We start from the raw sequence: 26,480 nt of genomic DNA on the forward strand, positions 1-26,480 counted from the left end.
TGAATGACGAGTTAATGGGTGCAGCACACCAACATGGCACATGTATACATATGTAACAAACCTGCACATTGTGCACATGTACCCTAGAACATAAAGTATAAGAATCAGTGAATGTAGTATCTTTATTCACTAACAATGAGTAATCTGAAAAGGAAATTAAGAAAAAAATTTCGTTTACGGTAGCACCAAAAAGAATAAAATACTTAAGAATTAACTTAACCAGGAAGGTAAAAGACTTATTCAACGAACATTTTTTTAAAAATTACTGAAAGAACACATAAATAAATGGAAAAAGACACCCCATGTTCATGGATTAGCAGACAATACTGTTAAAATGTCAATACTTAGCCAAAGCAGTGTACAAATTCACTGTAATCCATTTCAAAATCCCAATATATTTTGCAGCAATAGAAAATCTGTCTTAAAATTCATATAGATTCTCAAAGAATCCCAAATAGCCAAAGCAATCTTGAAAAAGAACAAGTTGGAAGACTCAACACTTTCTGATTTCACAATTTATTACAAAGCCATGGTAGTCAAAACTGTGTGGCACTGGCATAAAGACAGACAACTCATAGATATACACCAATGGAATAGCATAGGGAGCACAGAAATAAACCCTTACATATATGGTCAAATGATTTTTGAGACGGATGCCCAGACCATTTGTCTGACTCAATTTGGGCTGCTATGAAAAAAAAAGTGATTGACAAGGCGGTTAAAGAATAAGCATTTATCTCTCACAGTTCTAAAGGCTAAAGGTGCAAGATCAAGATGTCAGAATGATAAGGTTCTGGTGAGGGTTCTCTTCCTAATTTGGAGATGGCTATTTTTTCCCTGTTTACTCACATGGCTGAGAGAGAGGGAGAAATCATTTCTCTTTTTATGAGAGTACTAATCTCATTTATGTGAATTCTACCTTCATGACCTAATTACCTGCCAAGGGTTCCACCTCCAAATACCATTATATTGAGGATTAAGCTTTCACATGTGATTGTGGGAGAGAACACAAACATCCAGGCCATAATTCAATGGAGAAAGGCCAACCTTTTCAACAAATCATGATGGAAAAACTGGATATCCACAGGCAAAAGAATGAAGTTGGTCCTAACACTGTGAACAAAAATGAACTTAAAATGGATCAAACACCTAAACGTAAGAGCTAAAAACTAAAAATCTTAAAAGAAAACATAAGGCAAAAGCTTCATGACATTGGATTTGTATATAACACCAGGGCTGGAGGAGACACAATGGCATCCAGTGTTGGTGAGCGGAAGAGAGGAAGATGACCACAACTGGAAACACTGGGGTGGAGCTAGAGCAGTGTGAGAAGACTCTGGATTAAGCCATTTACACCCTTCTCTGAAACTGTGCACATTTTGATGCTTCATTCCTTTCCACCCAATGGTTTTTTATTCTTTGTGATCAGTCTCTTCCTTTTTCTTTCTCTTTTAAACTGACCACAATGTAGAATGTACATCTAAATATTCATTGGAATTTGCTGAATTACCTCCTGTGTTCTTAAGATGTTCTATTTCTTCCACTTTCCCCATACATCAGACAACATCTGAATACTAGTTGTTAGTTGCTTTTGATTTGCCTACATCTAATTTTCCATCCATGAGCGTGGTCCACAATAGACAATCTTCCCCACCTCTACTGTGAATCACAAAATTCCAACTTTGAATACTATGTTGCTGGATCTTTTAAAACCAGATCATAATTTTCTGAAGCTCATTTCCTTGTAGACTTTTTGCTCATGTTGTGACTTATGCACAATTTGAGGGTCAAGCAAATGAAATATTACACCCCAAAATGTTAAACGCATGCCGTCCGAGAAGCAAGTATTGACTTTGTATATGATAAAAAAGACAGCATACATGCATCCATGCTTTCTAGCTATTTCCTGAAACGCCAAGTGATGTACCTGTATTCCTGGTTTATTTGAATTTGTTCAAACCTTATAAAGCCAACTATCACAAACAAAACAAAGAAGAAAACGCATTCCGATTTTTAAGTGTGTAAATAAGAAAAAGTTTATCTTCTAAGCTTGAGGTATTTGGACCCTGCATCTCTCTCTCTCTGTCTCACACACACACACACATACACACACACACACAGACATGCACATACATGCACACACCCCTCCATCTATGCTAATAGAAGACCTCTACACTGATTCGTTTTTCTTTTTAAAAAAACTGTGATAAAATGCACAATATAAAATTTACTATCTTAACCATTTTAAGCATATCGTTCAGTGGTATTAAATACATGTATACGGTTGTGCAATTCTCACCACCATCCATCTCCAGAACTCTTTCTATTGTGCAAAACTGAAACTCTATACCCATCAAACAATAACTTCCAATTCCCTTCTCCCCTCAACCCCTGGCAGCCACCATTCTACTTTCTGTCTCTATAAATTTGACTACTTTAGGTATCTCATAGAAGTGGAATCATATAGTATTCATCTTTTTGTGACTGGCTTATTTCACTAGCATAATGTCTCTAAGGTTCATCCACACTTGAGCCTGTCAGAATGTCCTTTCTTTTTAAGGCTGAATAATATTCCATTGTATGTATATACCACATTTTCTTTGTCCATTCACCTCTTGATGAACACTTTGGTTGGTTCCATGTTTTAGCTACTATGACTGCTGTGAATAAGGGGGTCCAAACATCTTTTCAAGACCCTGCTTCCAATTTTGGGGGGATATACCCAGAAGTGAAATTGCTGGATCATATGATAACACTTGTTATTATTATTATTTTTATAGTAGCCATCTTAATGGGTGTGAGATAGTGTCTGACTTTGGTTTTTATTTGCATTTCCCTAATGATTAATGAATTGAGCATCTTTTCATGTGTTTATTGGCCATTCATATTTCTTTGCAGAGATACCTATTCAAGTCTGTTGCCCATTTTTGAACTGGTTTTTGTTATTGTTGTTGAATTTTAAGTGTCTCATATTTAGGATATTAATTCTGTATCATTTAAGTGGTTTACAAATATTTACTCTTATTCTATGGGCTGTCTTTTCACTCTGTTGAACTGTCCTTTGAAGCACAGAAGTTTTATATTTTATGGAGTCCAATTTGTCTATTTTTGCTTTTGTTACCCAGCCCTACTCCTTCACCAGTTGATTCTACTCTCTGGTGTCCTTCTTTTGCTCCTATTTTAGCTTCTGGCCTGTGGAGATCCCCCACTACGTGATTCTAAACCCAAAATGGATCCAGTATCCATTTTACATGAATCTCACCCTTAGCCCAAATGCACTGCCACCTCTTAGGAAAATAAACACTTCTTTGGAACACTGGCCTAGCACTTTACAATTCTTTCAGTCTTCAGGAGGGGATTTTTTCATTGCCTTTATGGGAAATCAGCTGGATGTGAAAAAAAGGGAAAAATGCACTAATTGATTCTAAAAGTGGTGCTCGACTCTGCCTGGTTCATACAGTAAAGCAAGAACATTCAGGGTGTAGCTGCCTAAAACTAGGAGCACAAACCAAAGCCTAGGTTTACTTTTTCTCTTAAGTCCATTGAGGTTTCAGATGTGTTTTCCCTCCTGCATTTCTAGACTACTACCCCGTCCCTCTTGTTTCTCCATCTCAACTTCCCACCTCCCCACTTCCCTTCCCTGCCTATACAGAGGACTTCTTCCATGATAGGCAGAATAACAGCCCCCACAAAGATGTTCATGCCCCAATTCCCAGAACCTAGAAATACATTACATTACATGGCAAAGAAGTTGCGGATGGAATTAAGGTTGTTAATCAGCCGACCTAAAAGTATATTATCCTGGATTATCTGGGTGGGCACAATGTAGTTACAAGGGTCCTTAAAAGTGGAAGAGGTGGGCAGAAGTCAGAGTCAGAGGAAGATGTGACTTCAGAGGAGGTCAGACTGATGTGACATGAGAAGGGCTCCGCTCACCTTTGCCAGCTTTAAAGATGGAGGAAAGGGCCAAGAGCCAAGAAATGTTGACAGCCTCCAGAAGCTAGAAAATAAAAGAAAGTGGACTCTCAGAGCCTCAAAAAGGAACATAGCCCTACTTGTACCTTGATTTTAGCCCAGTGAGACCCATTTGAGACTAATGCTCTCCAGAATTATAAGATAGTAAGTTTCTATTTAAGCCCTTAAACTTGTAGTAATATGTTACAGCAGCAATAGAACCGATATATTCTCCATCTCAGCCTCCTCAAGCCACTCCATCAGGAGATGGAGCTTTTCCCAGGGAGCAAGAAAGGCATTGAGACACAGACTTTCCTTGATGCTTGAATGACAATAATGGGTCATTTACTCAGTTAATAGCAGGTCTGTTGGCTAATGACAGAGAACTCCTCAATAATGGTGGCATCAATAAGATAGGCACTTATTTCTCTCTCACATCAAAGGTAGCCATCTCACAGTTGGCATGGTGGCTCCACAAAGTCAGTAAGGACCCAGATCCTTCTTGTTCACCCTAGTGTAGCAGTCATTCTAGAGGTTTAAGATGGATTTCTGTGATCAATGCAGATGCCTCCCAGGCCAGTAGCAGGGGGAAGGAGAGACAAGGCATATACCTCTTCCCTTCAAGAACATTTCTGCTTATATCTCATTGGCCAAAACTTAGTTATATAACTATCCTAGCCTCAAGGGAGGCTTGGAATGTATCTTTCAGCAAAATACACCTAGCTAAAATTCGGGGTTCTTGTGGTCTCCGCTAAGAAGGAAAAAAGTCCCGTTACTAATGAAGAAGAAAGGAAGAGGGATTAGAAGGCAAGTTGTGATCTCTGCCACAGGTCACCCTGTAATCTGATGTAGATTCAGGGCAAAAGAGTCACTGGCCAGAATCTTAAATCTCCCCATAAGAATTTGGTAATTCTGTGATAGTCTGCATTCCAGCGTGATTAATGAATTCCAGTTTGGCAGAAACATTAGCTTCACAGAACAGCATCCAGGGGCTTGTAGATCGTGGCTGCATCCAACGTTGGATGAATAGAAGAAGCTACTCTTCTGAATAAGTCAATGCTCTATCTTGGCCCTGTGAAGTCTTCCTAGGCTGTTAGATGTTTGTTTAATTGTGGGGCATGTAATTTCCCTGTGAGGCTGCGATAATTGGGTCCCTAACCATGCTGATGAAATAATACTTGTGAAAGTCTCCTTTTATTATTTTGTTTTTCCATGCAATTCTCCTTCCTTTGATCTCCAAATGTACAAAAGTAGAGTTCAGAGATCTCTGTGACTTCAAAAATTCCTTCAATCTTCCCTCCCATTTTATTGTCTCCAAACTCTTTGAAAATAAATTGAGGGATGGCCAGGCACGGTGGCTCACACCTGTAATCCCAGCACTTTGGGAGGCCGAGGTGGGCGGATCACGAGGTCAGGAGATGGAGACCATCCTGGCTAACATGGTGAAACCCCATCTCTACTAAAAATACAAAAAATCAGCTGGGCCTGGGGTGGGCACCTGTCGTCACAGCGACTTGGAAGGCTGAGGCAGGAGAATGGTGTGAACCAGGGAGATGGAGCTTGCAGTGAACTGAGATCGTGCCACTGCACTCCAGCCTGGGCGACAGAGCAAGACTGTCTCAAGAAAAAAAAAAAAAAAAGAAAAAGAAAAAGAAAAGAAATTGAGGGAACAATTAATTATCCTCCAATTGATTCTGTAAATGTTGTTGGGTGGCTTATTTTGTAGTATTCTTTAACATAATATTCTCCATGAAGGGACTTGTATATTACAGAGAGTTATACATAATTTCTTCTTTTGTCTTGAAAAATTGGATATCAAGAAGTAAGTACCAAAAGAGATAATTCATAGATTTTTGCTTTTTGGTCATTAAGAAAAGAATTATTTGTTGATTTTAGTTGGTATGTTAAAAAAAATCTATGTACAGAATTTATTATGGGTTATTCTTCCTTTTCCAGCTTTTCTGTGTGTTCTCCCTTTTTCTTTTTAAGATAAGTAACCTGATCTTGCTTCATCCTTTGGTAAAAAGATTGCCCAAAGCTAGCAGAAGTCATTATTTTTATATAGTATCTTCAGAACAAGATTCCATTAGTGTCAACGAGGCAGGGTTTAATGTTTCTGTTTCATGGGTCATGCACTCTAGTCAAATCAAAGCACTTAGGTTTTGCTTTATCCAATAGGATATCAGTGATCTCAAGGAGCACATTTACACAGATGGTCCTAAAATTGCATATGACACCTTGACACAAAGTAAGATTGATTCAGAATGTGGGGGAAATGGGCATTGAGAATAAAATAAGATATTTTCCAAGATGAACAACAATAATAAAGTGAGATGGTATATCAAGAAAGGATTAGAAGAGAAATGAATGTGGGATAGGATTTGAAGGAGAGCACACATGGAGAAAGAGGTATGGTAGAGACAAAGAAACTATCTCACAGTCTGCATAGGAACAGAACTCTACTCTCAAACTCCTGGCCTCAAGGGATCCTCCCACCTTGACCTTTCAGAGTACTGGGATTACAGGCATGGGCAACCATGCCCAGCCAAGAACTCTACTCTCAAAATGTTTATGTTCCAGATTTATAAAAGAAATAAGTTAATAAGTTTGTTGTACTTCATTTAGAATAACACTGGTGAACTAATTGACATATTTAACCATTAGGCATGGCAATCCCTCCCACTTGGCATGATAGACATGTCCCTGAGGAATTATGAGTAAAGTAGATCATTGTGACTCAAACTTAATTTCAAATAGAGTGAGGAGGAATGGCTATTTACAACAATGCTGGATTAAGTGACACTGAAAAGCCAAGCCTCCCACTATAGTGTCTCTGTAGTATAATACGCTGAGGTGGTCACAGTTAACCAGAAGGATAGAGTTTGAGCCCACTGGGAGAACATTTGGTAATATTCTTTGTGTGCGTGTGTGTGTGTGTGTGTTTTTCTCTGAAGAAGGGATGGGGAAGTAGGGACAGTTGGAAAATCAAACGTCATCCTCTGGTCTGCCTGCCAATCTGAGGTAATACTGACCGTGGATGGAAAGGGCTGGAGAAGCCGGGCCTGGCTACAGCCACTGCTTTGAGATCCCCTAGTTGCGACGAACTTGCACATTTGCTGGCTCGTGAATTCTCTGATATAATCTTCTTTTTGTTTTCTTTTCTAGTGTTTCTGAAACATCTATCCAGCACTCCGATGGCCAGCAACAACACCGCCAGCATAGCACAAGCCAGGAAGCTGGTAGAGCAGCTTAAGATGGAAGCCAACATCGACAGGATAAAGGTGAGGATGGCCTAACCCCACACTTCATCTAGCCTGAGTCTAAGGAACATGATTTGCCATCATCTGTCATGTGACCACTCTTTCCTAGAGAGGGATAAGACCAGTAATAACAGGAGAGCAGAAGTTCATTTCTAATGTATCTTTCCCTCCTCCAGCAGAAAATAATAGAATAAATTAGATGCTCTTTCCCATGTAGAATTAAAAACAAATAATGCAACACAACAAAAAAGCAAAACAGGCTCATAGTTAAATTCCAGTGACAGAAATTAGAGAACATATGAAACATATCAGTGCACTAGTTCCCCTCCCTGTCCTCATGGAAACCTTTTTCTCATTTGGTTTTTAATTTTTTCTGTCCTGGTTCAGGTTCCAAGGCTAAATGTCTATCCTTTGTGTCTAACCCTTCTAGTTATCCTTGCACATTATAAGTTTTTTCTTCTTTATTGAGTTTTTTTTTCCTGCAAAACACAGAAGTCACACCTTGCCTCCCTCAGAAGTCTGTGTGTTTCTTTTTTTCCTCTCCCTCCCCAGACCTAACCTGACAGCTTTGCCGTGAGTTGGGGCTAATGCACCTAGAACCAAGACTTCAAATTCAGACCCTTTGTTGGTAGTTTTCAGATGAAAAGTTGGCTAATATGCTGTCATTATTAATAGATGGCTATGGCATGGTGGCAAAGTGAATTTTTGTTAACCTTCAAAACTTTACTGCCCCAGAAGTAAAATGCCTTACCCAAGAATTCTATGAAATGCAACTCAGAAACATATCTCATTGTACTAAGTTAAAGCTACAACATTCTTCCAAATGCCCTTTTAAAACTAGAATATTTTTCCTATTTTCTCCATACTTAATTCAGCACCTGGGCAATCCAGCTGTCCTTTGGAGTCTGACAGGGTCAATAAACTGTAGCTTATGGGCCAAATCCAGCCCACTGCCTATGTTTGTAAATAAAGTTTTATTGGAACACACTCATTTACATATTGTCTATGACTACTTTCACTCTAAAACAGCAGAGTAGAGTGGTTGTAACAGAGACCATCTTGCCCACAAAGCTAAAATAGTTACTCTCTGGTGCTTTATAGAAAGCTCACTGACCCCTGGGCTACAGCAGTGGTTCTCAGCTCATCTGTGCATTCCCAACACCCAGAGAGCTCTATAAAAGGACCAATTACTGAACCACACCCAAACCAATTAAATTAGAATCTACTGGGGTATGATTCAGGCATCAGTATTTTTTAAAAAGAATATTTCAGTTCATTCCGAGGTATGGCCAAGGTTGAGAACCACTGTCCTATGGGAAGGAGTTTGCCTCTGCTAAGTTTCATCAGGTATGTGCTAGAGAGTGAAGAGAGAGCTATTCTTGCTCTACAAGTAAGATGAGAAAATACCCATGGACGTCTTCCCATTTATCCTGAATCTCCTTTGTAAAATGTGATGCCTAGTAATGGACCACAGGATTTAATCAGCTCCTGCTCTTCTTTCAACAGCCTTAATTCTTATTCTTTACTCATGACTGAGATCAATAAAGGGACCTTAGCTTGAGCTCCTTTGCCATCTTCCTCTTCTCTCCCTTTCTTGCTTCATCTTTTTCACTATCTTGCTGAAAAAGCACAAGGTGACAGGTGGGCACAATAACTGCTGAGAGAAGTAAGGTGGCCCATGGATTGTCAAATCAGAAAGGGCCATTCAGTTATTTTTGAAGGAGAGGAGGTTCTGCCCATGGGCCTTCTGGAAAATACCACTTTGATTTTTGAGGTGGTCCAACTGTGATAAAAGTTTGCAAAGCTTTACTGTGGTTGATGTTTTCTGTTAATATTCAGCATCCCCAGTTACTGTTCCTGAAGGAGGATGTAATGTGCTTACGGGTGATGCAAACTGACAGCAGAAGAAAGATAATAGAAATAGAGCTTTTCAGAAATAGTTTAGATTTTATCATCCCTCTTCTGAATTACTGAATGCAAGGGGCTCCTATTTGCTGTCTGCAATTCCATCTCAACACATCTCCATCCCCACCGTCAATTACCTTCCATACTCCTGCCAAATATAATGTTCTAAAAGAAAATCTAATTATACTCCTCTTCACTGAAAATCAGCTCATGATTCCCCATTACCAGTAAAATAAAATTCAGACCCTTTAGCAGTGTATAAAGTTCCTCTGACCCCTGTCATCTCTTCAGCTTCATTCCTGCTCTCTTTTCTGCATGCCATGTAGAACCACTTTTAATTCTTTTGATGGAAATTTCAAATACCTAGAACATCCAACCTCCTTTGCCCCTCTACCTTGCTGCTTTACTTACCTGACTTTACTTAACACTTCACTGCATTGAATCATTAAAGATTCAGATCAAATTATTAGATCCTTTAAAAAGTTTTCCTAGATCCTCATCATAAGGTTGGATTTTTGCTGTTTGTTCAGTTGTTCATTCATTTACTTGTATAAAGCTCTCTTACTGAGAGCTTTCTAAATTGCAAGGGCTTGTTAGGTTCTAAAGAGATGGAGATAAACAAAAACATGATTCTTGCTCTCAGAGATCCCTGACCTAGTTGGGGGCTACAGAAAAATTGAACAAGGCCTGTTATTGATGCAAACAAGATATCCAAGAAGCATAGTTACCAAATGTTGTCAGAAAGAAGCCAACCCCACACTCTGATTGCCCTTTGAAGAGACACAAATAAATCACTACTAAAAAAGAAGCAAAGCATGAACCTGAAAAACCGGGAGTGAGTAGTTGCCTTCCTAGGTGATTTTCACATTCAAATCTCTGAATCCCACTTGATGCCACTGGACCTTACATTGTTAGAAATATAGCAGCAGCCTGTATTTCAGCATTTGCTGTGTACCTCAGAGCCAGGCAGGCTTGCTGTGGTGAAGTGACAGATTATTTTTAGTTGAGCGGTTGGATAAAATGTTGACTGTGTTGACACGGTTGTCAGCTAGCTGGTTTAGGGCTTGGTTATCTGCCTTTAGAAGTCTTTTCAAGGCTTTTGAGCATTCAGCCTTCTCCACCTACTTTCCATACACGATCCTGTCAGCAGAAAGGGGCTTCTCTCTGAAGATCCCAGGCTTGTGATTTTCCAGTGAGAGTAGTGACCTCTTCAAGCTATAAAGGATAGAAATGGCTTTATATATGTCTGGCAGAACCTACTGCAACTGAGGTGGCAAAGAATAGGACTCTTAAGAGGATTTGGGGACACAGCTGGAATTGGAGTTGTTGAGGGTCTCTTAAGCAGGCGGTGGCCTTATCCCTCATGTGACCCCCGGAATAAATTACGCTGCATAGAGTAGCCCTACTCTATGAATAACATAGTCACATGAATAACATGTTTGTTTTTTAAGCCTTCTTGTTTTCTATTCCTTTACATCACAGACCCTGGGAGATTTGGGCTAAGTGAACCCATTATCTGGTCATAAGCCTCAGGCATGTATAAATTATACTCCCAGCCTCTTTGGGAGTATTTCTTTGTTAGGATTTCATTCAAGGACAGAGGGTAAAGAGAAATAAAACGAAACTGGAAAGAGAGTTAGGGGAAGGGGGAGAGAGGGGCTGTGGACTGCGACACCTGGATGAATGAAACAGCAATAGACTCACACTAACACTAACCAAAGACAAAATGAAATAAACCTTGTCCTTAGAGCACAAGAGGAGGGAACATGCACAAAAGTAAAGGACAGCAGGGCTTTGGTAAATCTCTTTATTCATCATTGTATTAGGACTCTTTGAGTTTCTAATAATAGGAATCTAAACCAAGCTAGCTTAAGCAGAAAGAGGTACTGATTATAAAAGATACAGGATGTCTCAATCCAAGAGCAGAAATGTGGCTGGATAGGCAGTGGAAGCAAGAACTGGAAGGCCATTGAGAACTGCAAGTGCTCCATCACCTGTCTCTGCTTCTGTCTTTGTGTCTGCCTCTTCCTTTTCCTGAGAAGAAGGGATTTTTTAGCTGCCAGGTCCATATAGTAGGCACAAGATGACTGCCCATGGTTCCCAGGATCACAACTCATAGTTCCAGCTCCGTGAAAAAAGAGATGGCTTGATTCAATCCTTTTCAGTCTCCATAGCACATAGTCCTAGAGTGCCATCTCTGTTCCAGCAAGAATGAGCTGTCTCCAGCTTCAATCAACTGACATTCGAATTGAACTCCATTATACAGACATAGACCCCAGGAATTAACCTGCCCATTTGGAGGAATGGGAATGGGAATGGGAATCATTGTAAGCTGGAAAGATGCTCTTTGGCAGGAGTTGCTATTAGTACTATGAAAAATAATGTAGATTTAAGAGCAAAAGATATAAGATGCAAGGCCAGGAGCATGGGTAAAATTATTGCTTCTTAATTAATTGGCTGTTCCATAAATTGACCCCACAGGAAAAAATGTCTCATTTCTCCCATATACTCACCACAGACCTTTCCAAGTGATTCCCTTTATTGTTCTAAAAGTGTGCCATGCAAAGTGTCACCTCCCTGGTTATTCTGGGTTTCTCACTGAGAATACCCTTCCCCCTTATTTCTTTGCCTCTGCCAATCTTATTCCTCCTTTAGGGGTCAGCTCAAGTTCCTACTTGTTCATGAATCTCTTTTTCTATTCTGATCATATTTACTAATCAATTTACTAATTAGTTTCATCTTCATCAAATAAATTTTTCCACCTAAACTACACAGTCCTTTTCAAAGACCATGTTGTCTACTTGTTTGCATCTTTCATGGTACTGGGGTACATAAGCATTTTGTAAAAACTTTTTTTAGTAGACAGCCTTAAATTTGTATATTAAGAGTGTCATACAACAAAACATTACTATATTCCCCATGACATTCCCAATTACATTTATGGACTTGGAGATTCCAAGCATGAATGTAACTGGACAAATAAAACTGTGGTAATGGGGAATTCAAATTAAATATTTTTTAAAAGGATAGAATTAGTCATTTTAAAGAAAGGTAAATTGTTTCATATCATTGTATGATCATAAGTATCTAACGTTTATAGTGTGCCTTCTGTTTAAAACACTTTAACATATAAAACACTTTAACATATAAAAAGAACAAACTGACTTTCTCCACAACGAGGACAAATATGTATAAATTAGTGAGCTGAATATGGACATTTCTAATGATTAAGTCATCTTTATGATGATTATGATAATAGATTGAAATTGAACTTCATGGAACCCTGTAGTGAGAAATGGTCCAGTTAGACACTATGCTTGGAACTAGAGAGAGGACATGTATTCCAGGTTTAGGACATTTTGAGTATTTTTCCAGCATTTGAGCTGAGAGTATCCCTTCCCTAAAATGCTTGTGTTCAATTTTATTAGGAAAAATGGAATACAATCCTCCTTCTAGGTCAACTGACAGTATTATCAGGGATGATAAAATCAGTAAAGTGTATCAAAGGACTAAATAGAGGAAAGGGTTGTGTTCAAAGATGGCCAATGCTAATTCATTTAATTTGTTGAAAATGAAGCAAACACATTTAAAGTTGAAGTAAGGCATACATTAATAATGAAGCATAAAACTTCCTTTTTATGATGGTTGATATAATTTTTAAAAGCTCAATAGATATTAATTACCAAGTACATATTTAGCCTTGTGCATCACATCTAACAGCAATAGAAGTAGTACTATATAACTTTGGTAATTTGAAACCTCTGGGAAGTGAATTTTTCTGAATAGCCTAGTTTTTATACCAGATAAACTCTCCCTTCTTAAGAATGTAATTATTTTAATGCTAGTATTAAATGTCTTTCTTCTTTCATTAAATAAATACATATAATATAGTTTGCTTAATGACTGTTTTGCAAATTATTTACTTCCTTCAAAAAGAATCCTATCAATAAGTACATTCAGTTTAATATCACCTTGAAGGAGCAGGAAGAAGAAGACAACTTAGAAGAGTCACACATGATTTTATAAATACAAAAATAGTGGACACTTGTTCATACAATTAGACTTTCTCTAGTGTCACAATCAAAGTTTGATTGTGGGCATTCTTCACAATCATAGTGGCAAAATCCTTTAGACTCACCTTTGGCCACTGGCAGTGATACAGGCATCACAGTGATTCAGGCCATCATGGTGATCTGTAGGGCATCAAGGTATTGCAGACATGGTGATGCAGACATCCTGGTGATGCAGGCTATCATGGTAATGTGGGGCATCAAGGTGTTGCAGTCATCATGCTGATACAGATGTCATGGTGATGCAGTCATCAGGGTGATGCAGTCATGGTGATGTAGGGCATCAAAGTGATACAGACATCATGGTGATGCAGGCTATCATGATGATATATGGCATCAAGGTGTTGCAGTCATCATGCTGTTACAGACGTCATGGTGATGCAGTCGTCATAGTGATGCAGGCCATCATGGTGATGTAGGGCATCAAGGTGATACATCATGGTGATGCAGTCATCATGGTGACGCAGACATCATAGTGCTGCCATCATCATAGTGGTGCAGTCATCATGATCATGCAGGCATCATGGTGATGCAGGCATCATGATAACTTCTGCTTTTCATTCCCTACATTAGTGATCTTGCTCTCCATAGCACATTTCATATTTTTAGTATAATTTCAAGACACATGAGAGAGTACTGAATTTTCTTATGCATTTACACTGCTTGACATAGAGTTTAATTTTCCTGACTTGAATTACACATTAATGATTCAAAGAAAAATAAAGCCTTTCTTTAAAGTAGCCAATTGGCCAGGTGGAGTGGCTCATGCCTGTAATCCCAGCAATTTGGGAGGCAGAGGCAGGCAGATCACCTGAGATCAGGAGTTCGAGAGCAGCCTGGCCAACATGGCGAAACCTCATCTCTATTAAAAATAAAAAAATAAATAAAGTACCCAACAGCTTTTGACCTGGTAAAAGAACTTTCTAAATAAATATCAGACCAACCTCTCCTTGTTTGAAAATTCTGTGATCTCCTCCCAGTGATTAGGCAGTTTCTTTTGTCTTTGCCCACATTGCCAGACCTGTATATGCTCTGTTACAATAACATGCTGTGAAGTAGTAAGAGATATATATGTATTGGTCTCTGCCCCCAGTTCCTGACACAGAGCTCCTAAAACCTTTGTAAATAAGGGGGCTAAGACAATCTTCGTTCTCGTATTTGGTCTTTGACCCTGATTTCTAAGACCTATGTCATTTCCTGGGTAATAAGAGCATATTTTGTTTCAGTGAGGCGACTCTTGGTGGGCTTCTAGATGAGCTAATAATCATGCCTACATGACAAACCCTCCATAAAAATTCCAAAAGAACAGTGTTCAGAGCCACATACAGTGGCTCGTACCTATAATCCCAGCACTTTGGGAGGCTGAGGCAGGATGATAGCTTGAAGCCAGAAGTTTGAGACCAGCCTGAGCAACAAAGTGAGACCCCATGTCTCCAAAATATTTAAAAGTTAGCTGGGCCTCGTGGTGTGCACCTGTAATCTTAGCTAATTGGGAGACTGAGGCAGGAGGATCACTTGATCCCAGGAGTTTGAGGCTGCAGTGAGCTATGATCATGGTACTGCACTCCAGCCTGGGCAACAGAGGGAGGCCGTGTCTCTTAAAAATAAACAACAACAACAACAAATGGAGATCTGAGAGTTTTGGGGTTGGTGAACACATCCACCTGCTGGGAAAGTGGAATACCCCAACTCCAAGCGGATACAAGCTCCTACCCTCATGACCCTTCCAAACCTCACCCTATATATCTCTTTCTCCAACTCCTCATTTATAGCTTTTAAAATATCCTTTGCAATAAGTTGGAAATAGCAAGTGAACTGTTTTCTTGGGTTCTGTGAGCTACTCTAGCAAATTATCCAACCTGAAGAGGTAGCCACAGGAACCTCTGATTTGTAGCCAAGTCGGACAGAAGTTGTGAGTAACCTGGGGGCCTACTACTTGCTATTGGCATTTGAAATGGGGCGGGGACAGTCTTGTGAGACTAAGCTTTTAACCTGTGGGATCTGTTTCTATCTCCACATAGATAGTATCAGAATTAAATTAAATTGTAGGACACCCAGGTGGGCCAGAGAATTGCTTGGTGTGGGAAAACCCACACATCTGGTATCAGAAAAGAAGTATGTAGAGTGGTGTGAGTATAGAGTAGGAGAAAACAGTTGGATTGTTTTTCTGTATACACTTCCCATCTCAAGCCTCCACCCAGTATAATCTTTGAAATCCTTTTAAAAAACAAATTAAAGTTAAGTCAACCTTAGATGGCTCCATTAATGCAGGCAACCCAACTGAAGCCGTGATTTTATGACTGATATCCTTAATGCAGAGGCAATTTCCCATGTGTATAGGCAATGACAGCCTGTCTGGGCTTATTTTTTTGCCTGATGGCTTGCAAGCATTTTGCAACATCAATTTTAAGATGTGTCTCAATTTCAGATGTAATGAAGATGGATTATATCTCTACCTTCTGTTTAAACTTGGGGATCTGGTTTTTATCCTCACTGACAACTGCTTCCTCTTGGCATTGTCAGGCAGTCTTCCTAGAGTAATTCTCCTGTTTTTTTGGAGCCTAGAATCACAGTCCGGTAGCCTTCATTGAAGCTGTCTAGAGTACCCCCCCGCCACCCCCACAACTCCTTACTTCCTGGTTCGCAGTCCCAGTCTGGTTTGGTGAGGATGCTGGATAGCAGGATTTTAGCAATTGCTAATCTGGGGAGATCCTTGCTGTGATCAAAAGTGAAGTCCTTCACTTGTGCAGTAGATCCCATCTCTCTAACCAAGAAACATCCTCCAGCAGTTTATTCTTCCACCTTCTGCCTATCCTGCATCAACAGTTTTTGATTCCCAGGCCGGGCGCGGTGGCTCAGGCCTGTAATCCCAGCACTTTGGGAGGCCGAGACGGGCGGATCACGAGGTCAGGAGATCGAGACCATCCTGGCTAACATGGTGAAACCCCATCTCTACTAAAAAATACAAAAAACTAGCCGGGCGAGGTGGCGGGCGCCTGTAGTCCCAGCTACTTGGGAGGCTGAGGCAGGAGAATGGCGTAAACCCGGGAGGCGGAGCTTGCAGTGAGCTGAGATCCGGCCACTGCACTCCAGCCCGGGCAACAGAGCGAGACTCCGTCTCAAAAAAAAAAACAGTTTTTGATTCCCTACATCATTTCCACTATCATACGAACATGGTGTTATTTCTCCATCTTAAATAAAATTTGTTTTTTTTCTTGATCCCTCCACTTCCCCTTCCAGCAACTGCCTCATTTGTTTACATTTTTTGCAGTATGACTTTGAAAAAATCATCTATATCCACCATCTCTAATTTCTCTTTTCCTTTTCTTTTGCAAAGTCATTTTTATTCTGGAAATAATCTCAAAGTTACAGAAGAGTTGCATGTATGTTGCAAAGAATTTTGTTTTCTCCTGAACCAGTTGAGAGTAAGTTGTCAAAAGATGTCCTGTCACCTCTGAGTACTGTAATGTGTATTTTCTACAAGTAAGGATATTGTTCTACATACTCATAATACAATCATCAGAATCAGGAAATTAACATTGACCCATTACTACCTTCTAATCCTGAGATCCCATTTAAGTATGCAAATCATCCCAGTAATGTCCCTTTTAGCAAGAGGACTGAGTTCAGAATCATTTGTTGCATTTAGTTGTCCTGTCTGGCACAGTTCTTTAGACTTCCGTGACCTTCATGACCTTGACACTTTTGGAGATTGTAGACCATTTTTTAGAATGTCACTCAGTTTGGGTTTGTCAGATAATTATAATTAAATTCAGGTAACAAAACTTTGGCATTAATATCATAGAACTAATGGAGTATTCATTTCATTCTATTCTATCAGTGGGACATTATCTCAAATTGTCACTGACTGGTAATGTTAAGTTTCATTACCTGACTAATGTGTTTTCCAGATTTCTCCACACAAACCTATTTGTTTTCTTTTTGAAGTTAAAAAGTATTTGGAATTTGGGAAGGAATTTGCTCTTTTATTCAGTGGTTTACAGTCTGCTACTATCATCATGCATTGTTGCTAGGACTCTACTTAATGTCTTGTGTGCTAGGAAGCCTTTCTACTCTGTCCCTATGTGATCTCCAGGATTGTTTTACTTGCTCCTTCCTGACATTCTTTGCATAGCCTCAAGTGGTTTTCTCCTATGCATGTGCCAATCAGTTTTTAACTAAAGACTCAAGATGAATCCTCCAGAGGCCTTAAGAGCTTTCTCTCCCCCAGTGTAATTCTTTCTTCTCTGCTATTCTCTCCTCAACTCAGGGAGATTGCTGAACTCTGTCTGGGTACTCCCTCCCTGTGCAGTGGCAGGCAGTAAGCTGGGGAAACTGTAGAATTTATCTTATCTCCCTTCTCTCAGGTATCACTCCTCTGTGCTGCCTATTGTCTAACAGTTAAAAATTATTTCTTCATATATTCTGCCCAGTTTTTAATTTGAGGCAGGACAGTTTAGTTGGCCCTTATTACTCCGTCATGGTCAAAATCAGAAGTATAGAATGCTATACAAGCTCTACAGGGACAAGCATGTTTGTACATTTTGTTCCCTGGTTATTGCAAGTATCCAGACTACACCTGGCATATTAGATGCTCAGTAAATGTTCGTTGCATGAAATATCTGTTGAAGAAGATTATGTTTGAGATCTCCTTCAGCAGTTACTGTGAGTGTTGAATATGTGTCAGGCACTGATTATGCGGTGGTAAATAACACAGGTGTGGTCCCTGCCTTCGTGGAGCCCAGAGCCTAAAGGGAAAGGCAAATATTAAATGGCAAATAAACAGACGATGTCCATAATTATAAATTGTGATAGCAATTTATAATTTTCTGTGAAAGAAAAGAATGTGAGAAAGTACTCTGAGAGAATAATGAGGAAAGTCGCTGTGGATGAGGCAATCAGTGAAGGTTCTGCAAGGAGGTGGTATTTCTGCTGACTTCTGAAGGAAGATAAGAAGCCAACCTATTGAGGAGATGATGAGAAGAATGTTATAGGATACTGAATATGTGACACTCTGAGGCAAACAAAGAACTTGGAGCTTTCGAAAAGTAAAGGCGGTATGTGAGAGGGAAGAATGCTACAACATGAACTTGGAGAGAGGGGCAGGCCCAGAACATGCAATACCCACAGGCTATTTTACAAAGTTTTGGTTTTCTACAAATTACAATGAGAAGTTATTGAAGCCTTTAAATAGGGGAATGATAGGAATCCACTTATATTTTTAAAATATCTTTCTAGCTACAGTATGGAGAATACTACTCCCGCATAGTTATGAACATAGAAAGTCATTTAAAACTGAGAAAATTAAACATTTTTGTGCTCTCGACTCAATTGCCTGTCTGCTGAAGCCTATGGTCTCCTTCTCAGAATTATGTTTTTAAACACAAAAGAAACTGATGATATTGACATGAGGGTCATTAGAATATTTTTATAAAACATTTTAAATAACATTCTTTAAAATATTTAAAATATCAATTTTTAAAAATATATATGATGTAGTTACACAAAGGTACTCCTTTGTTAACTGATTATGTAAGATCTAATAGGCCTACAGTCATAAGGTGGATGAACATAAATGCAATGTTGAGGTGTCTGCAATGAATATAATATGATTGAAAGTACCTGGTTTCTATCAGTGGCCAAGTCACGTGTACTGCTAGGGCTACTACAGTGTGTTGTCTATATTTATAATGAGAGGAAATGCTACATTTCCATTTGAGGTTAGTGAAAAATAAAGATGGAAATTTTTTGTATTATTTGAAGTTCACATACCACCCCCCGAATTCTATCTGTGGACCCCTGGGGTAATCCAAACTAATTGCTTTTTATTTACAGTTATTTTAGTAATCACAAAGAGGGAACACTGCAGAATGAACTGGGGTAGCTGCAATAGAGATAACAGGAAGGGAGCCAAATTAGAGATATCTCTGGAGGAAGAATCAACAGGTCAGAAAAGGGAGAGATTTTGTGGAGTTAGTGGGGAAATCTTCATAGAAGTAGGCATAGGAATGTAAAAGAAGCTGTGTGCAAAATGTTAGCAGGGATTGTCAGAAAGCAGAAAGATCCGCTAAGCACACTATTGCTGTGACTCATTATAAGGCAAAGGACAAGGAAGACAGCCACAGGTTAAAAAGGAGGAATGTTCATGAAGATTAAGTCAGGGACACTGAGACTTACAACTCAGTAGCTCAGGAGCTGTGGGACCTGGGGCAAACACTTAATGAAGCCTCCACTTCACATATTTAAGATGAGAATGATAATAGCTTGTGACCCATAATGTTGTTGTAAGTATTAAATAAGATACCGTATATAAAGTGGTTAGCACAGTTCTGACACATAGCAAGGGCTGATAAATATTAGCAATTATTCTGATTACTGCTGGGATTCTGACACTGTTGGAGCATTGCCCACAGGAGATTGCAATCTCATTGAGGAAACAAGATAAAACACATAATATATTTTAAGAAGGAAACCATTCAGAATCAAATGTTCAAATATAAAGATGTGAGCAACTCTAAGTTATTAAATTTTCCTAGTATAGCACTTCCTGTATCATAAAAAGATTTTGAATATTCATGCCACATAGTTGTATGTGAGTGTTGCAAATGAGTAGGGATGGACGGTGCTGCTTCTCTTCATAACAAATGAGTTTTAGATATCACTGATTTACAGTCTCCGCTGCGTAACAGCTAAGCTCCTGTTTGGTGTAACAATGACTATTGCTCAAACAAGAAGAAAGAAGGAAGAAAAAAGCGATCTCACTTCAGTCTGAAAGTCTGTCCTTTGTTTTCATGTAGGGGAGCTAAGACATGAACAGGCTGTTTCCTTTCATTTTGTCATAGAGGCATTTCATAAAGAATTTCAATTTCAACCTTTGGAGCAAAGCCCACAGTTGAGTAGTTTATATGCAGATGGCTGTGACTTAATGGCAACACATTCGAGTTCAAGTTCTTTTTCTGCTGTGTGCTTTACTGTATGATATTGAACAACTTACATAATCTGCCGAGCCTCAATTTTTCATCTATATAAAGAGGATAATAATTCTCACCTCAGGATTACTGTGAAGATCAAAAGAGGAAATTTAACTCAATGTCTGGAACAAAATAATTACACAATAAAAATATTTTTATAAGTACTGTAATGTCTATTAAAGAGTGAGACTGATTTTTATGTACATATCATGTATTGGGTTGACTAGTGTCCCCTAAAATTTATGCCCACCTGGAATCTTAGAATGTGACCTTACTTGGAAATGGGGTATTTGTAGATGTAATCAAATTAAGAGGAATCATACTGGATTAGGGTAACTCTAACTGGTGAGATGGGAAATTTGGACACACAGGGAGGAGAATTCCACATAAAGACACAGACACTCGGGGAGAATTCCATGTGAAAATAGAGATTGGAGTGATATGTCTGTAAGCCAAGGGACACCAAAGGTTGCCAGCAACCACCAGACACTAGGAGAGAAGCATGGAACAGATTCTCACTCAGAGCCTCCAGAAGGGACAAACCACGCTGATGCCTTGATTTCAAACTGCTAGCCTCTAATAGAATAAATTTCTGTTGTTTTAAGTTACCCAGTTTGTGATGACTTGTTCAAGACAGCCAGAGGAAACAAATACACAAACCAATACCTGTACCTCTTTGTGTCAGTTAGGGTTGGCTAGATGTTGTGGTAGTAACAGAAGCTGCCCTACCCTTCGTTCTTAGGGGTTTGCAACAGCACAGGCACACTTCTCACTCCTACCACATGTCAATCATAAATCAGCTGCCACTCCACACCATGTCACCTTCATCAGGAATGCTGGCAGACAGAGCAGCCTCTGTCTGGAATGTTGCCTCTATCTGTTCTGTGGCAAAGGGAACAGAGAGTCAAAAAGCTGAAGGGTTTATGGGATGAGAAGAGGAAACTGATTTCCCTACCCAACCAGTAAATCATAAAGTTGAAGTAGCCTTAAGTAACAAAGGCTGGGTGCAGCGGCTTATATCTGTAATCCCAGGACTCCGGAAGGTGAGGCAGGAGAATGGCTTGAGGTCAGGTGTTCAAGACCAGCCTGGGTAACATAGCAAGAAAATGTTTGAAAAACCAGCCAGGCATGGTGGCATGCACCTGTAGTCTCAGCTACTCAGGAGGCTGAGGCAGGAGTGACAAAGGTTTAATCAACTCAGCCCTGGGACAAGAAACAAATCAAGGGTATGGCCACTATGCCATTTGTTAAAATCTCTGCATCAATTAGGAGGGTTCCTCATAAATTATTTCAGTTGGATAAAGTGGCATAGAGGAAGGGACATGGCAAACTGTGCATTGGCTCCTAAAGCTTCTGCCCATAAGTTATCCATATAAATTCTGCTCACGTCTCTCTGGCCAGAGCAAGCTTATGTCACTGGGCAAGTCTGATGTCGTCATGTGGGCATGTATGTCCCACTTGTAGGGAGGGGCAGTGACTATCTTTAGTAATAATATAATTCACCCCAATCTTACATTAGATGATCCTTTCAGTAGTTGCTTTGATATCCTTTCAGTAGGTGCTTGAAAGGCTTTCATAGTAGTACAGTGGTGTTGCTTTCATTTCATAGTAGTACAGTGGTGTTATTTTATATCATAAATTTGACCCCAAATGGCATTCCCCAGGTTGATCATTTACCTAGTCCTCAGATGTAGCTATAGATGACTTTTAGTTTATTTCCTGAAACTACATCCACCGTCTCATGTAGTAAAAATTTCCTCTGGTGAAGATGGTCAAAGGAAGGTACTACAGGGAACTCCTAACAAGCAGCCACAAATGTGTTCTAGGAAATGACAGCATCGCCAGAATCAGTGACGGCCTCCCAGTGAAACATCACTAAAGGGCACAATGCTTGGTTAAAGTCACAGACATAACATTTTAATGTATATGATATATAAAAATATGTATTATATAGTGTGTGTATACATAGATATACCTCCTGATGTGTCTGCTTAAAAAGGGAAATTGACATGGCTTTAAGCATCCCTAGCACAACTCCTGAAGCAGAGGCACGGCTACAAAATGATAATAATGGCTAGCCTGTGTGGAAAGCTTGCTATGTGCCAGACACTAAATGATTTACATGGATTATTTCATTTAACCCTTGTTACCAGGGCTGGGACTAGGGTGGCGCAATGAGATATCGGAGCACAAAAGTGAAGGAGGGCCGGGCACAGGGGCTCACGTCTGTAATCCCAGCACTTTCAGAAGCCGAGACAGATGGATCACTTGGGGCCGGGAGTTCAAGACCAGCCTGGCCAATATGGTGAAACCCTGTCTCTACCAAAAGTACAAAAGATTAGCCAGGCACCATGGAACACACCTGTAGTCCCAGCTACTAGGGTGACTGAGGCAAGATAATTGCTTGAACCCAGGAGTGAGCCGAGATCGAGCCACTACACTCCAGCCTGGGCAACTGAGCGAGACTCTATCTCAAAAAAAAAAAAAAAATGAAGGAGACAGCCACCCGCGGGGCTGTGTAAGTGCAGGGTTGATACTTGCATGCCCCTGCCAGCAAGTGCCTCCTTCAGTTTTGCACCCTAAGTGCCTCACTCACCTTAACCTAGTCCCAGACTTGCTGGCAAGAATCCTGTGAGGTCAGTGTCATCAACTTTCTTCTTTGCAGATGAGGAAGCAGAGGCTTTTAGAGGCTGAGTATCTTGCTTCACTTTCACACAACGATGGAGCAAGGATGTGACGCCAGGACATTGGGCTCCAAAGCCTTGGGCCTTGACTGACTGTACCAGATTCCAGTGTTAGTTGTTTCTGTCTCATTTTCCAGGTGTCCAAGGCAGCTGCAGATCTGATGGCCTACTGTGAAGCGCACGCCAAGGAAGATCCCCTCCTGACCCCTGTTCCGGCTTCAGAAAACCCGTTTAGGGAGAAGAAGTTTTTCTGTGCCATCCTTTAAGTCTTCAAGAGGGGCCTGAAGAGCCTCCGGGCTCCTGGGACATTGACGTAGAGTTTTTAGCAAAGTGGGCACCTTTCTAGTCCACGGCATTTGAAGAGCGCGAGGAGAACCATCCTGGAAACTCCAGGCTATGCATGTTTAAAGATCTGGTCCCCTTTATGAGAATGCAAGCTGATCCACATCCTGAGTTAAGAGATCTGATTCTGCCGAACTGCCTGGAGGAGGGGAATATATAAAAATAAAATTGGTGTCACTTCTTTTCTGCTATCCCCCAGTCCCCCCCCCAAAATCCTCATGTTTCTGCTTCATATTTTAAAGAATAACAATTAAAACAGACAGCTGTACTGAGGTAAGATATGTATGACCTTCTTGGAATGAATATTGTCTTTAGAATACCCTTTGATAAGCTGCGCTGTCCCGTGTAGCCAAAATTCTGTTTAATGGCATTGATGTATAGTCATTGTGCCTTTCTTTTTCTTTTTTCTTTCTCCTCTACCCCTCCTTCCACCCCTTCCCATTAGAGTAGTGTGGAGATAAGGCTGGACTTGTCTATCAGATTGAACTCCAAGAATGATCACAAGAAATGTTTAGGGAGATGTTCCCCATGGTGTATCCTCATGGTAACAATGACAAAAAATGCCGGTTGTCTGTGTTCTCTTTTCACTATTCCTAACGTGTACATGATAGCTTTGATTCTGCAAGTAAAAGTAAATCATGTGTTGTGACTGGTGCTTTCATATATTTGTGACAATTTTTGAGTAATATTGCATGAAAATGTCCCTATGTTACATCCATTCAGAAGTTTTGTTGTTTTACTCTAAAGCCAGGAAAGGAAATGAGAGGGGAAAGACCCTGGGGAGGAAAGGAAATCTCAGTATTTTGAAAATTGAGATTACTTCAGAGCCTTAGCCATGCCTAAAATACCTCTGAGTTAATAGTGGTATAAATGCCTCTTCAATACGTTTTCCAGAATCCAAAGCATTTTGGTTTATCCGGGACCCAGGGCAGCACAGCTGTCACCAAGCAGGAGAGTTAAGGATTCACCATGAGTTGGGAAGTGTTTTGCCATGAGTATGAGCAAGTTCCCTCCTTCCCTGAATCATGGACATTCTAGATTAAAAGAACATTTTTTCTGCTCTTAAGAAGAAAACCATGGCCCTCCTTTGTTCAAGTATTGGAAGAAATAAACTCACAGCTCCAGAGAAGGTGACCATTCTCAGAACTCTGGCTCTTCAGAAGGACCTCAAATCGCCACTCTTTGGGCAGCAGGTGCGGTCCCCACAGCCAGCTCTACCAGGAAGAGTTCTGGCTCTTCTGTCCACTGAGATGGTCTTGGTTTTTCACTTAACAAATTTTTTAATGGAATCTTTGTTTTTGTTCTCCATCTTGTTTGTTAGAGTCTCTTGGTCTTTATTTACAAATTCCTGGCAACTAGAGTGCTCCTTTCCCAAGATATGGTAGTGAGAGTAATTTTTCATTGTAGCTGTAGTCTCCATCAGTAACAGCAGGCCCTGGAAGGCTTGATCACCTTTTTCTGTGTCATTTTCAGTCAAAGAGGCCCTCTCTTACATCTTGTTTGCTTTCAAATCCCCAAATACCATCTCCATCTCCCAATTAATTTTATTCTCCCCTCTTTCCTCTCTATTCTCTTTCTCCTGTTTTTTTTTTTTTTTTTTTTTTTTTTTTTAAGGCATGAAAAAGGAAGAGAAAAAGATTTGGTATGCCAAGGACAGATTTTGAAACAGGCTTGGTAAATGTTTTCCTTAGCTCCTTCATGGGCATGTGGGGAAAAGAATAAATACATCCAATTAAAGCTCATGCTAGGGTCGGGGAGAAGAAGATACTGAAACATTTGTGAAATGTATCAATGTACTTCTGTAACCAGATGCTTCTCTTCAAATTGTGGGGTTTTTGTTACAGTCAGGACACCCATGAAGATTTAGGGGTGAAAGAAACAGCAGAGTATTTATTAAACTACAGCATTGTACAATTAGCTTAGTAACACTGTGGAATAAGCTAAAACATATCACAGTTTTTAAATGGGCCAAAGCATGAATTGACTGTGTGGTCACATGAAAACAAGCATGAATGAATAAAGCACTCTTTGGTAGTGATTGAGGCATCATTAGAAGGCCCAGACGATTTCCACTATTCACAGTATTTCCTTTTCTCGGAAGGACTCTTTATATTTCCATGTAAATCTAGATCTTCGGAGCAGTTAAGATGGAATTACAATTTCTAGGGAGCATTTTAAGGAAAATGTTTTGGCTTTTTCATAATTTTATGTCTTACAGTATGGAATTATAATACAAAAATCTTTATATGAGTTTTGGCTTATTGGTATTTGTACTTATTCAGGGGAAAAAGTCTTTCGATTACTTATGCTTCTAAAGAGCTTAATTTCTTGAGAAATTCAACAGTCCCATCACCAGCATAATTTTCTCTTAAGGAATAACTAATAGGAAAAGTCAACTTAATTATTTAAGACCCTAGTTTCTACATATAATATATTCAATAGTAATGAAACTCTGCCATGGAATTAACTAATAAGTAGTAAAAATAAACTTCATATTTAGAATGCAAAGTCTATAAAGAACAATTTTACATGATCCTCAATATCAACTCCAGTTTAAAAGGTGTTATTTTTAAAACATTTGAAACCAAGTACTGCTTAATTTCAGTCAGAAGATGCAAAGAAATACTTTGATCTGTGTCTGATTTTGCTAATAATATTTGAAGGAGATTGCCTACCAAGGACAAATTAAACAATACATTTAAAAATCAAACAACAAACGATTTCTCCATACACTCATAGTCACATATGGAATTTTGAGAAAATAAAGCATGCTGTCTCTAGGAATTTTTATACTTCTTTTTCTTCCTAAATATTTGCTTCTAGCTGCTCTTGGCAATGGTGAATTGTTACGTATGCATTAATGTTTTGCAGCCCAAAAGTTGTTCACATTTTTCCTATATAAGATCTGTGGAGTGTGTGTTTCAAAGAGAGAACTACAGAAATGTTAAAGCAGGAAAACCTGAATGTGATGTGCACATTTTCATCCCACATGGACAATGTATGTGTTTTAATAAATGGAATTTTCAGATTCATTTCATATGCAGTCAATTTCATTGTGGAGGCCTGTGGACCACCTCACCCACTGATTCTGTCGCTAATTGGAGAAGAACCTGATGGTACGAATGGATGGGGAAATAGGAATCCATTGATTTTCTTTAGGATTTCATTAATAGAGATGTCCTGAAGAAGAAAAACCTCACTTGACAGTCTAAAAGCATTTCTTACTGGGTCTGTACATCTAGGGTACAGCCTTTGGAGACAGAGAAAGGTGGGAGCTGTGAGGAGAGTCCAGGC

At 39.6% G+C, this 26,480-nt stretch overlaps 1 protein-coding gene across 10 annotated transcripts in view; it reads left to right on the forward strand.

Annotated features, from left to right (window-relative positions):
- Nucleotides 1-26,223, forward strand: part of GNG2 (guanine nucleotide binding protein (G protein), gamma 2) — a 149,220-nt gene extending 122,997 nt beyond the window's left edge. For all 10 annotated transcript variants that reach the window (XM_011961785.1, XM_011961786.1, XM_011961791.1 and 7 more), the window contains 2 exons: nucleotides 7,120-7,235; nucleotides 22,982-26,223. In XM_011961785.1, the coding sequence (XP_011817175.1) occupies nucleotides 7,120-7,235; nucleotides 22,982-23,110 (245 nt within the window). In that variant the 3' untranslated portion in view covers nucleotides 23,111-26,223. The remainder of the gene's footprint in view (nucleotides 1-7,119; nucleotides 7,236-22,981) is intronic.
- The last annotated feature ends 257 nt before the right edge of the window (nucleotides 26,224-26,480 follow it).

The sequence above is a fragment of the Colobus angolensis genome, unplaced genomic scaffold (genome assembly GCF_000951035.1).
Source record: "Colobus angolensis palliatus isolate OR3802 unplaced genomic scaffold, Cang.pa_1.0 Scaffold57, whole genome shotgun sequence".
In the NCBI taxonomy this organism is placed as follows: domain Eukaryota; kingdom Metazoa; phylum Chordata; class Mammalia; order Primates; family Cercopithecidae; genus Colobus; species Colobus angolensis.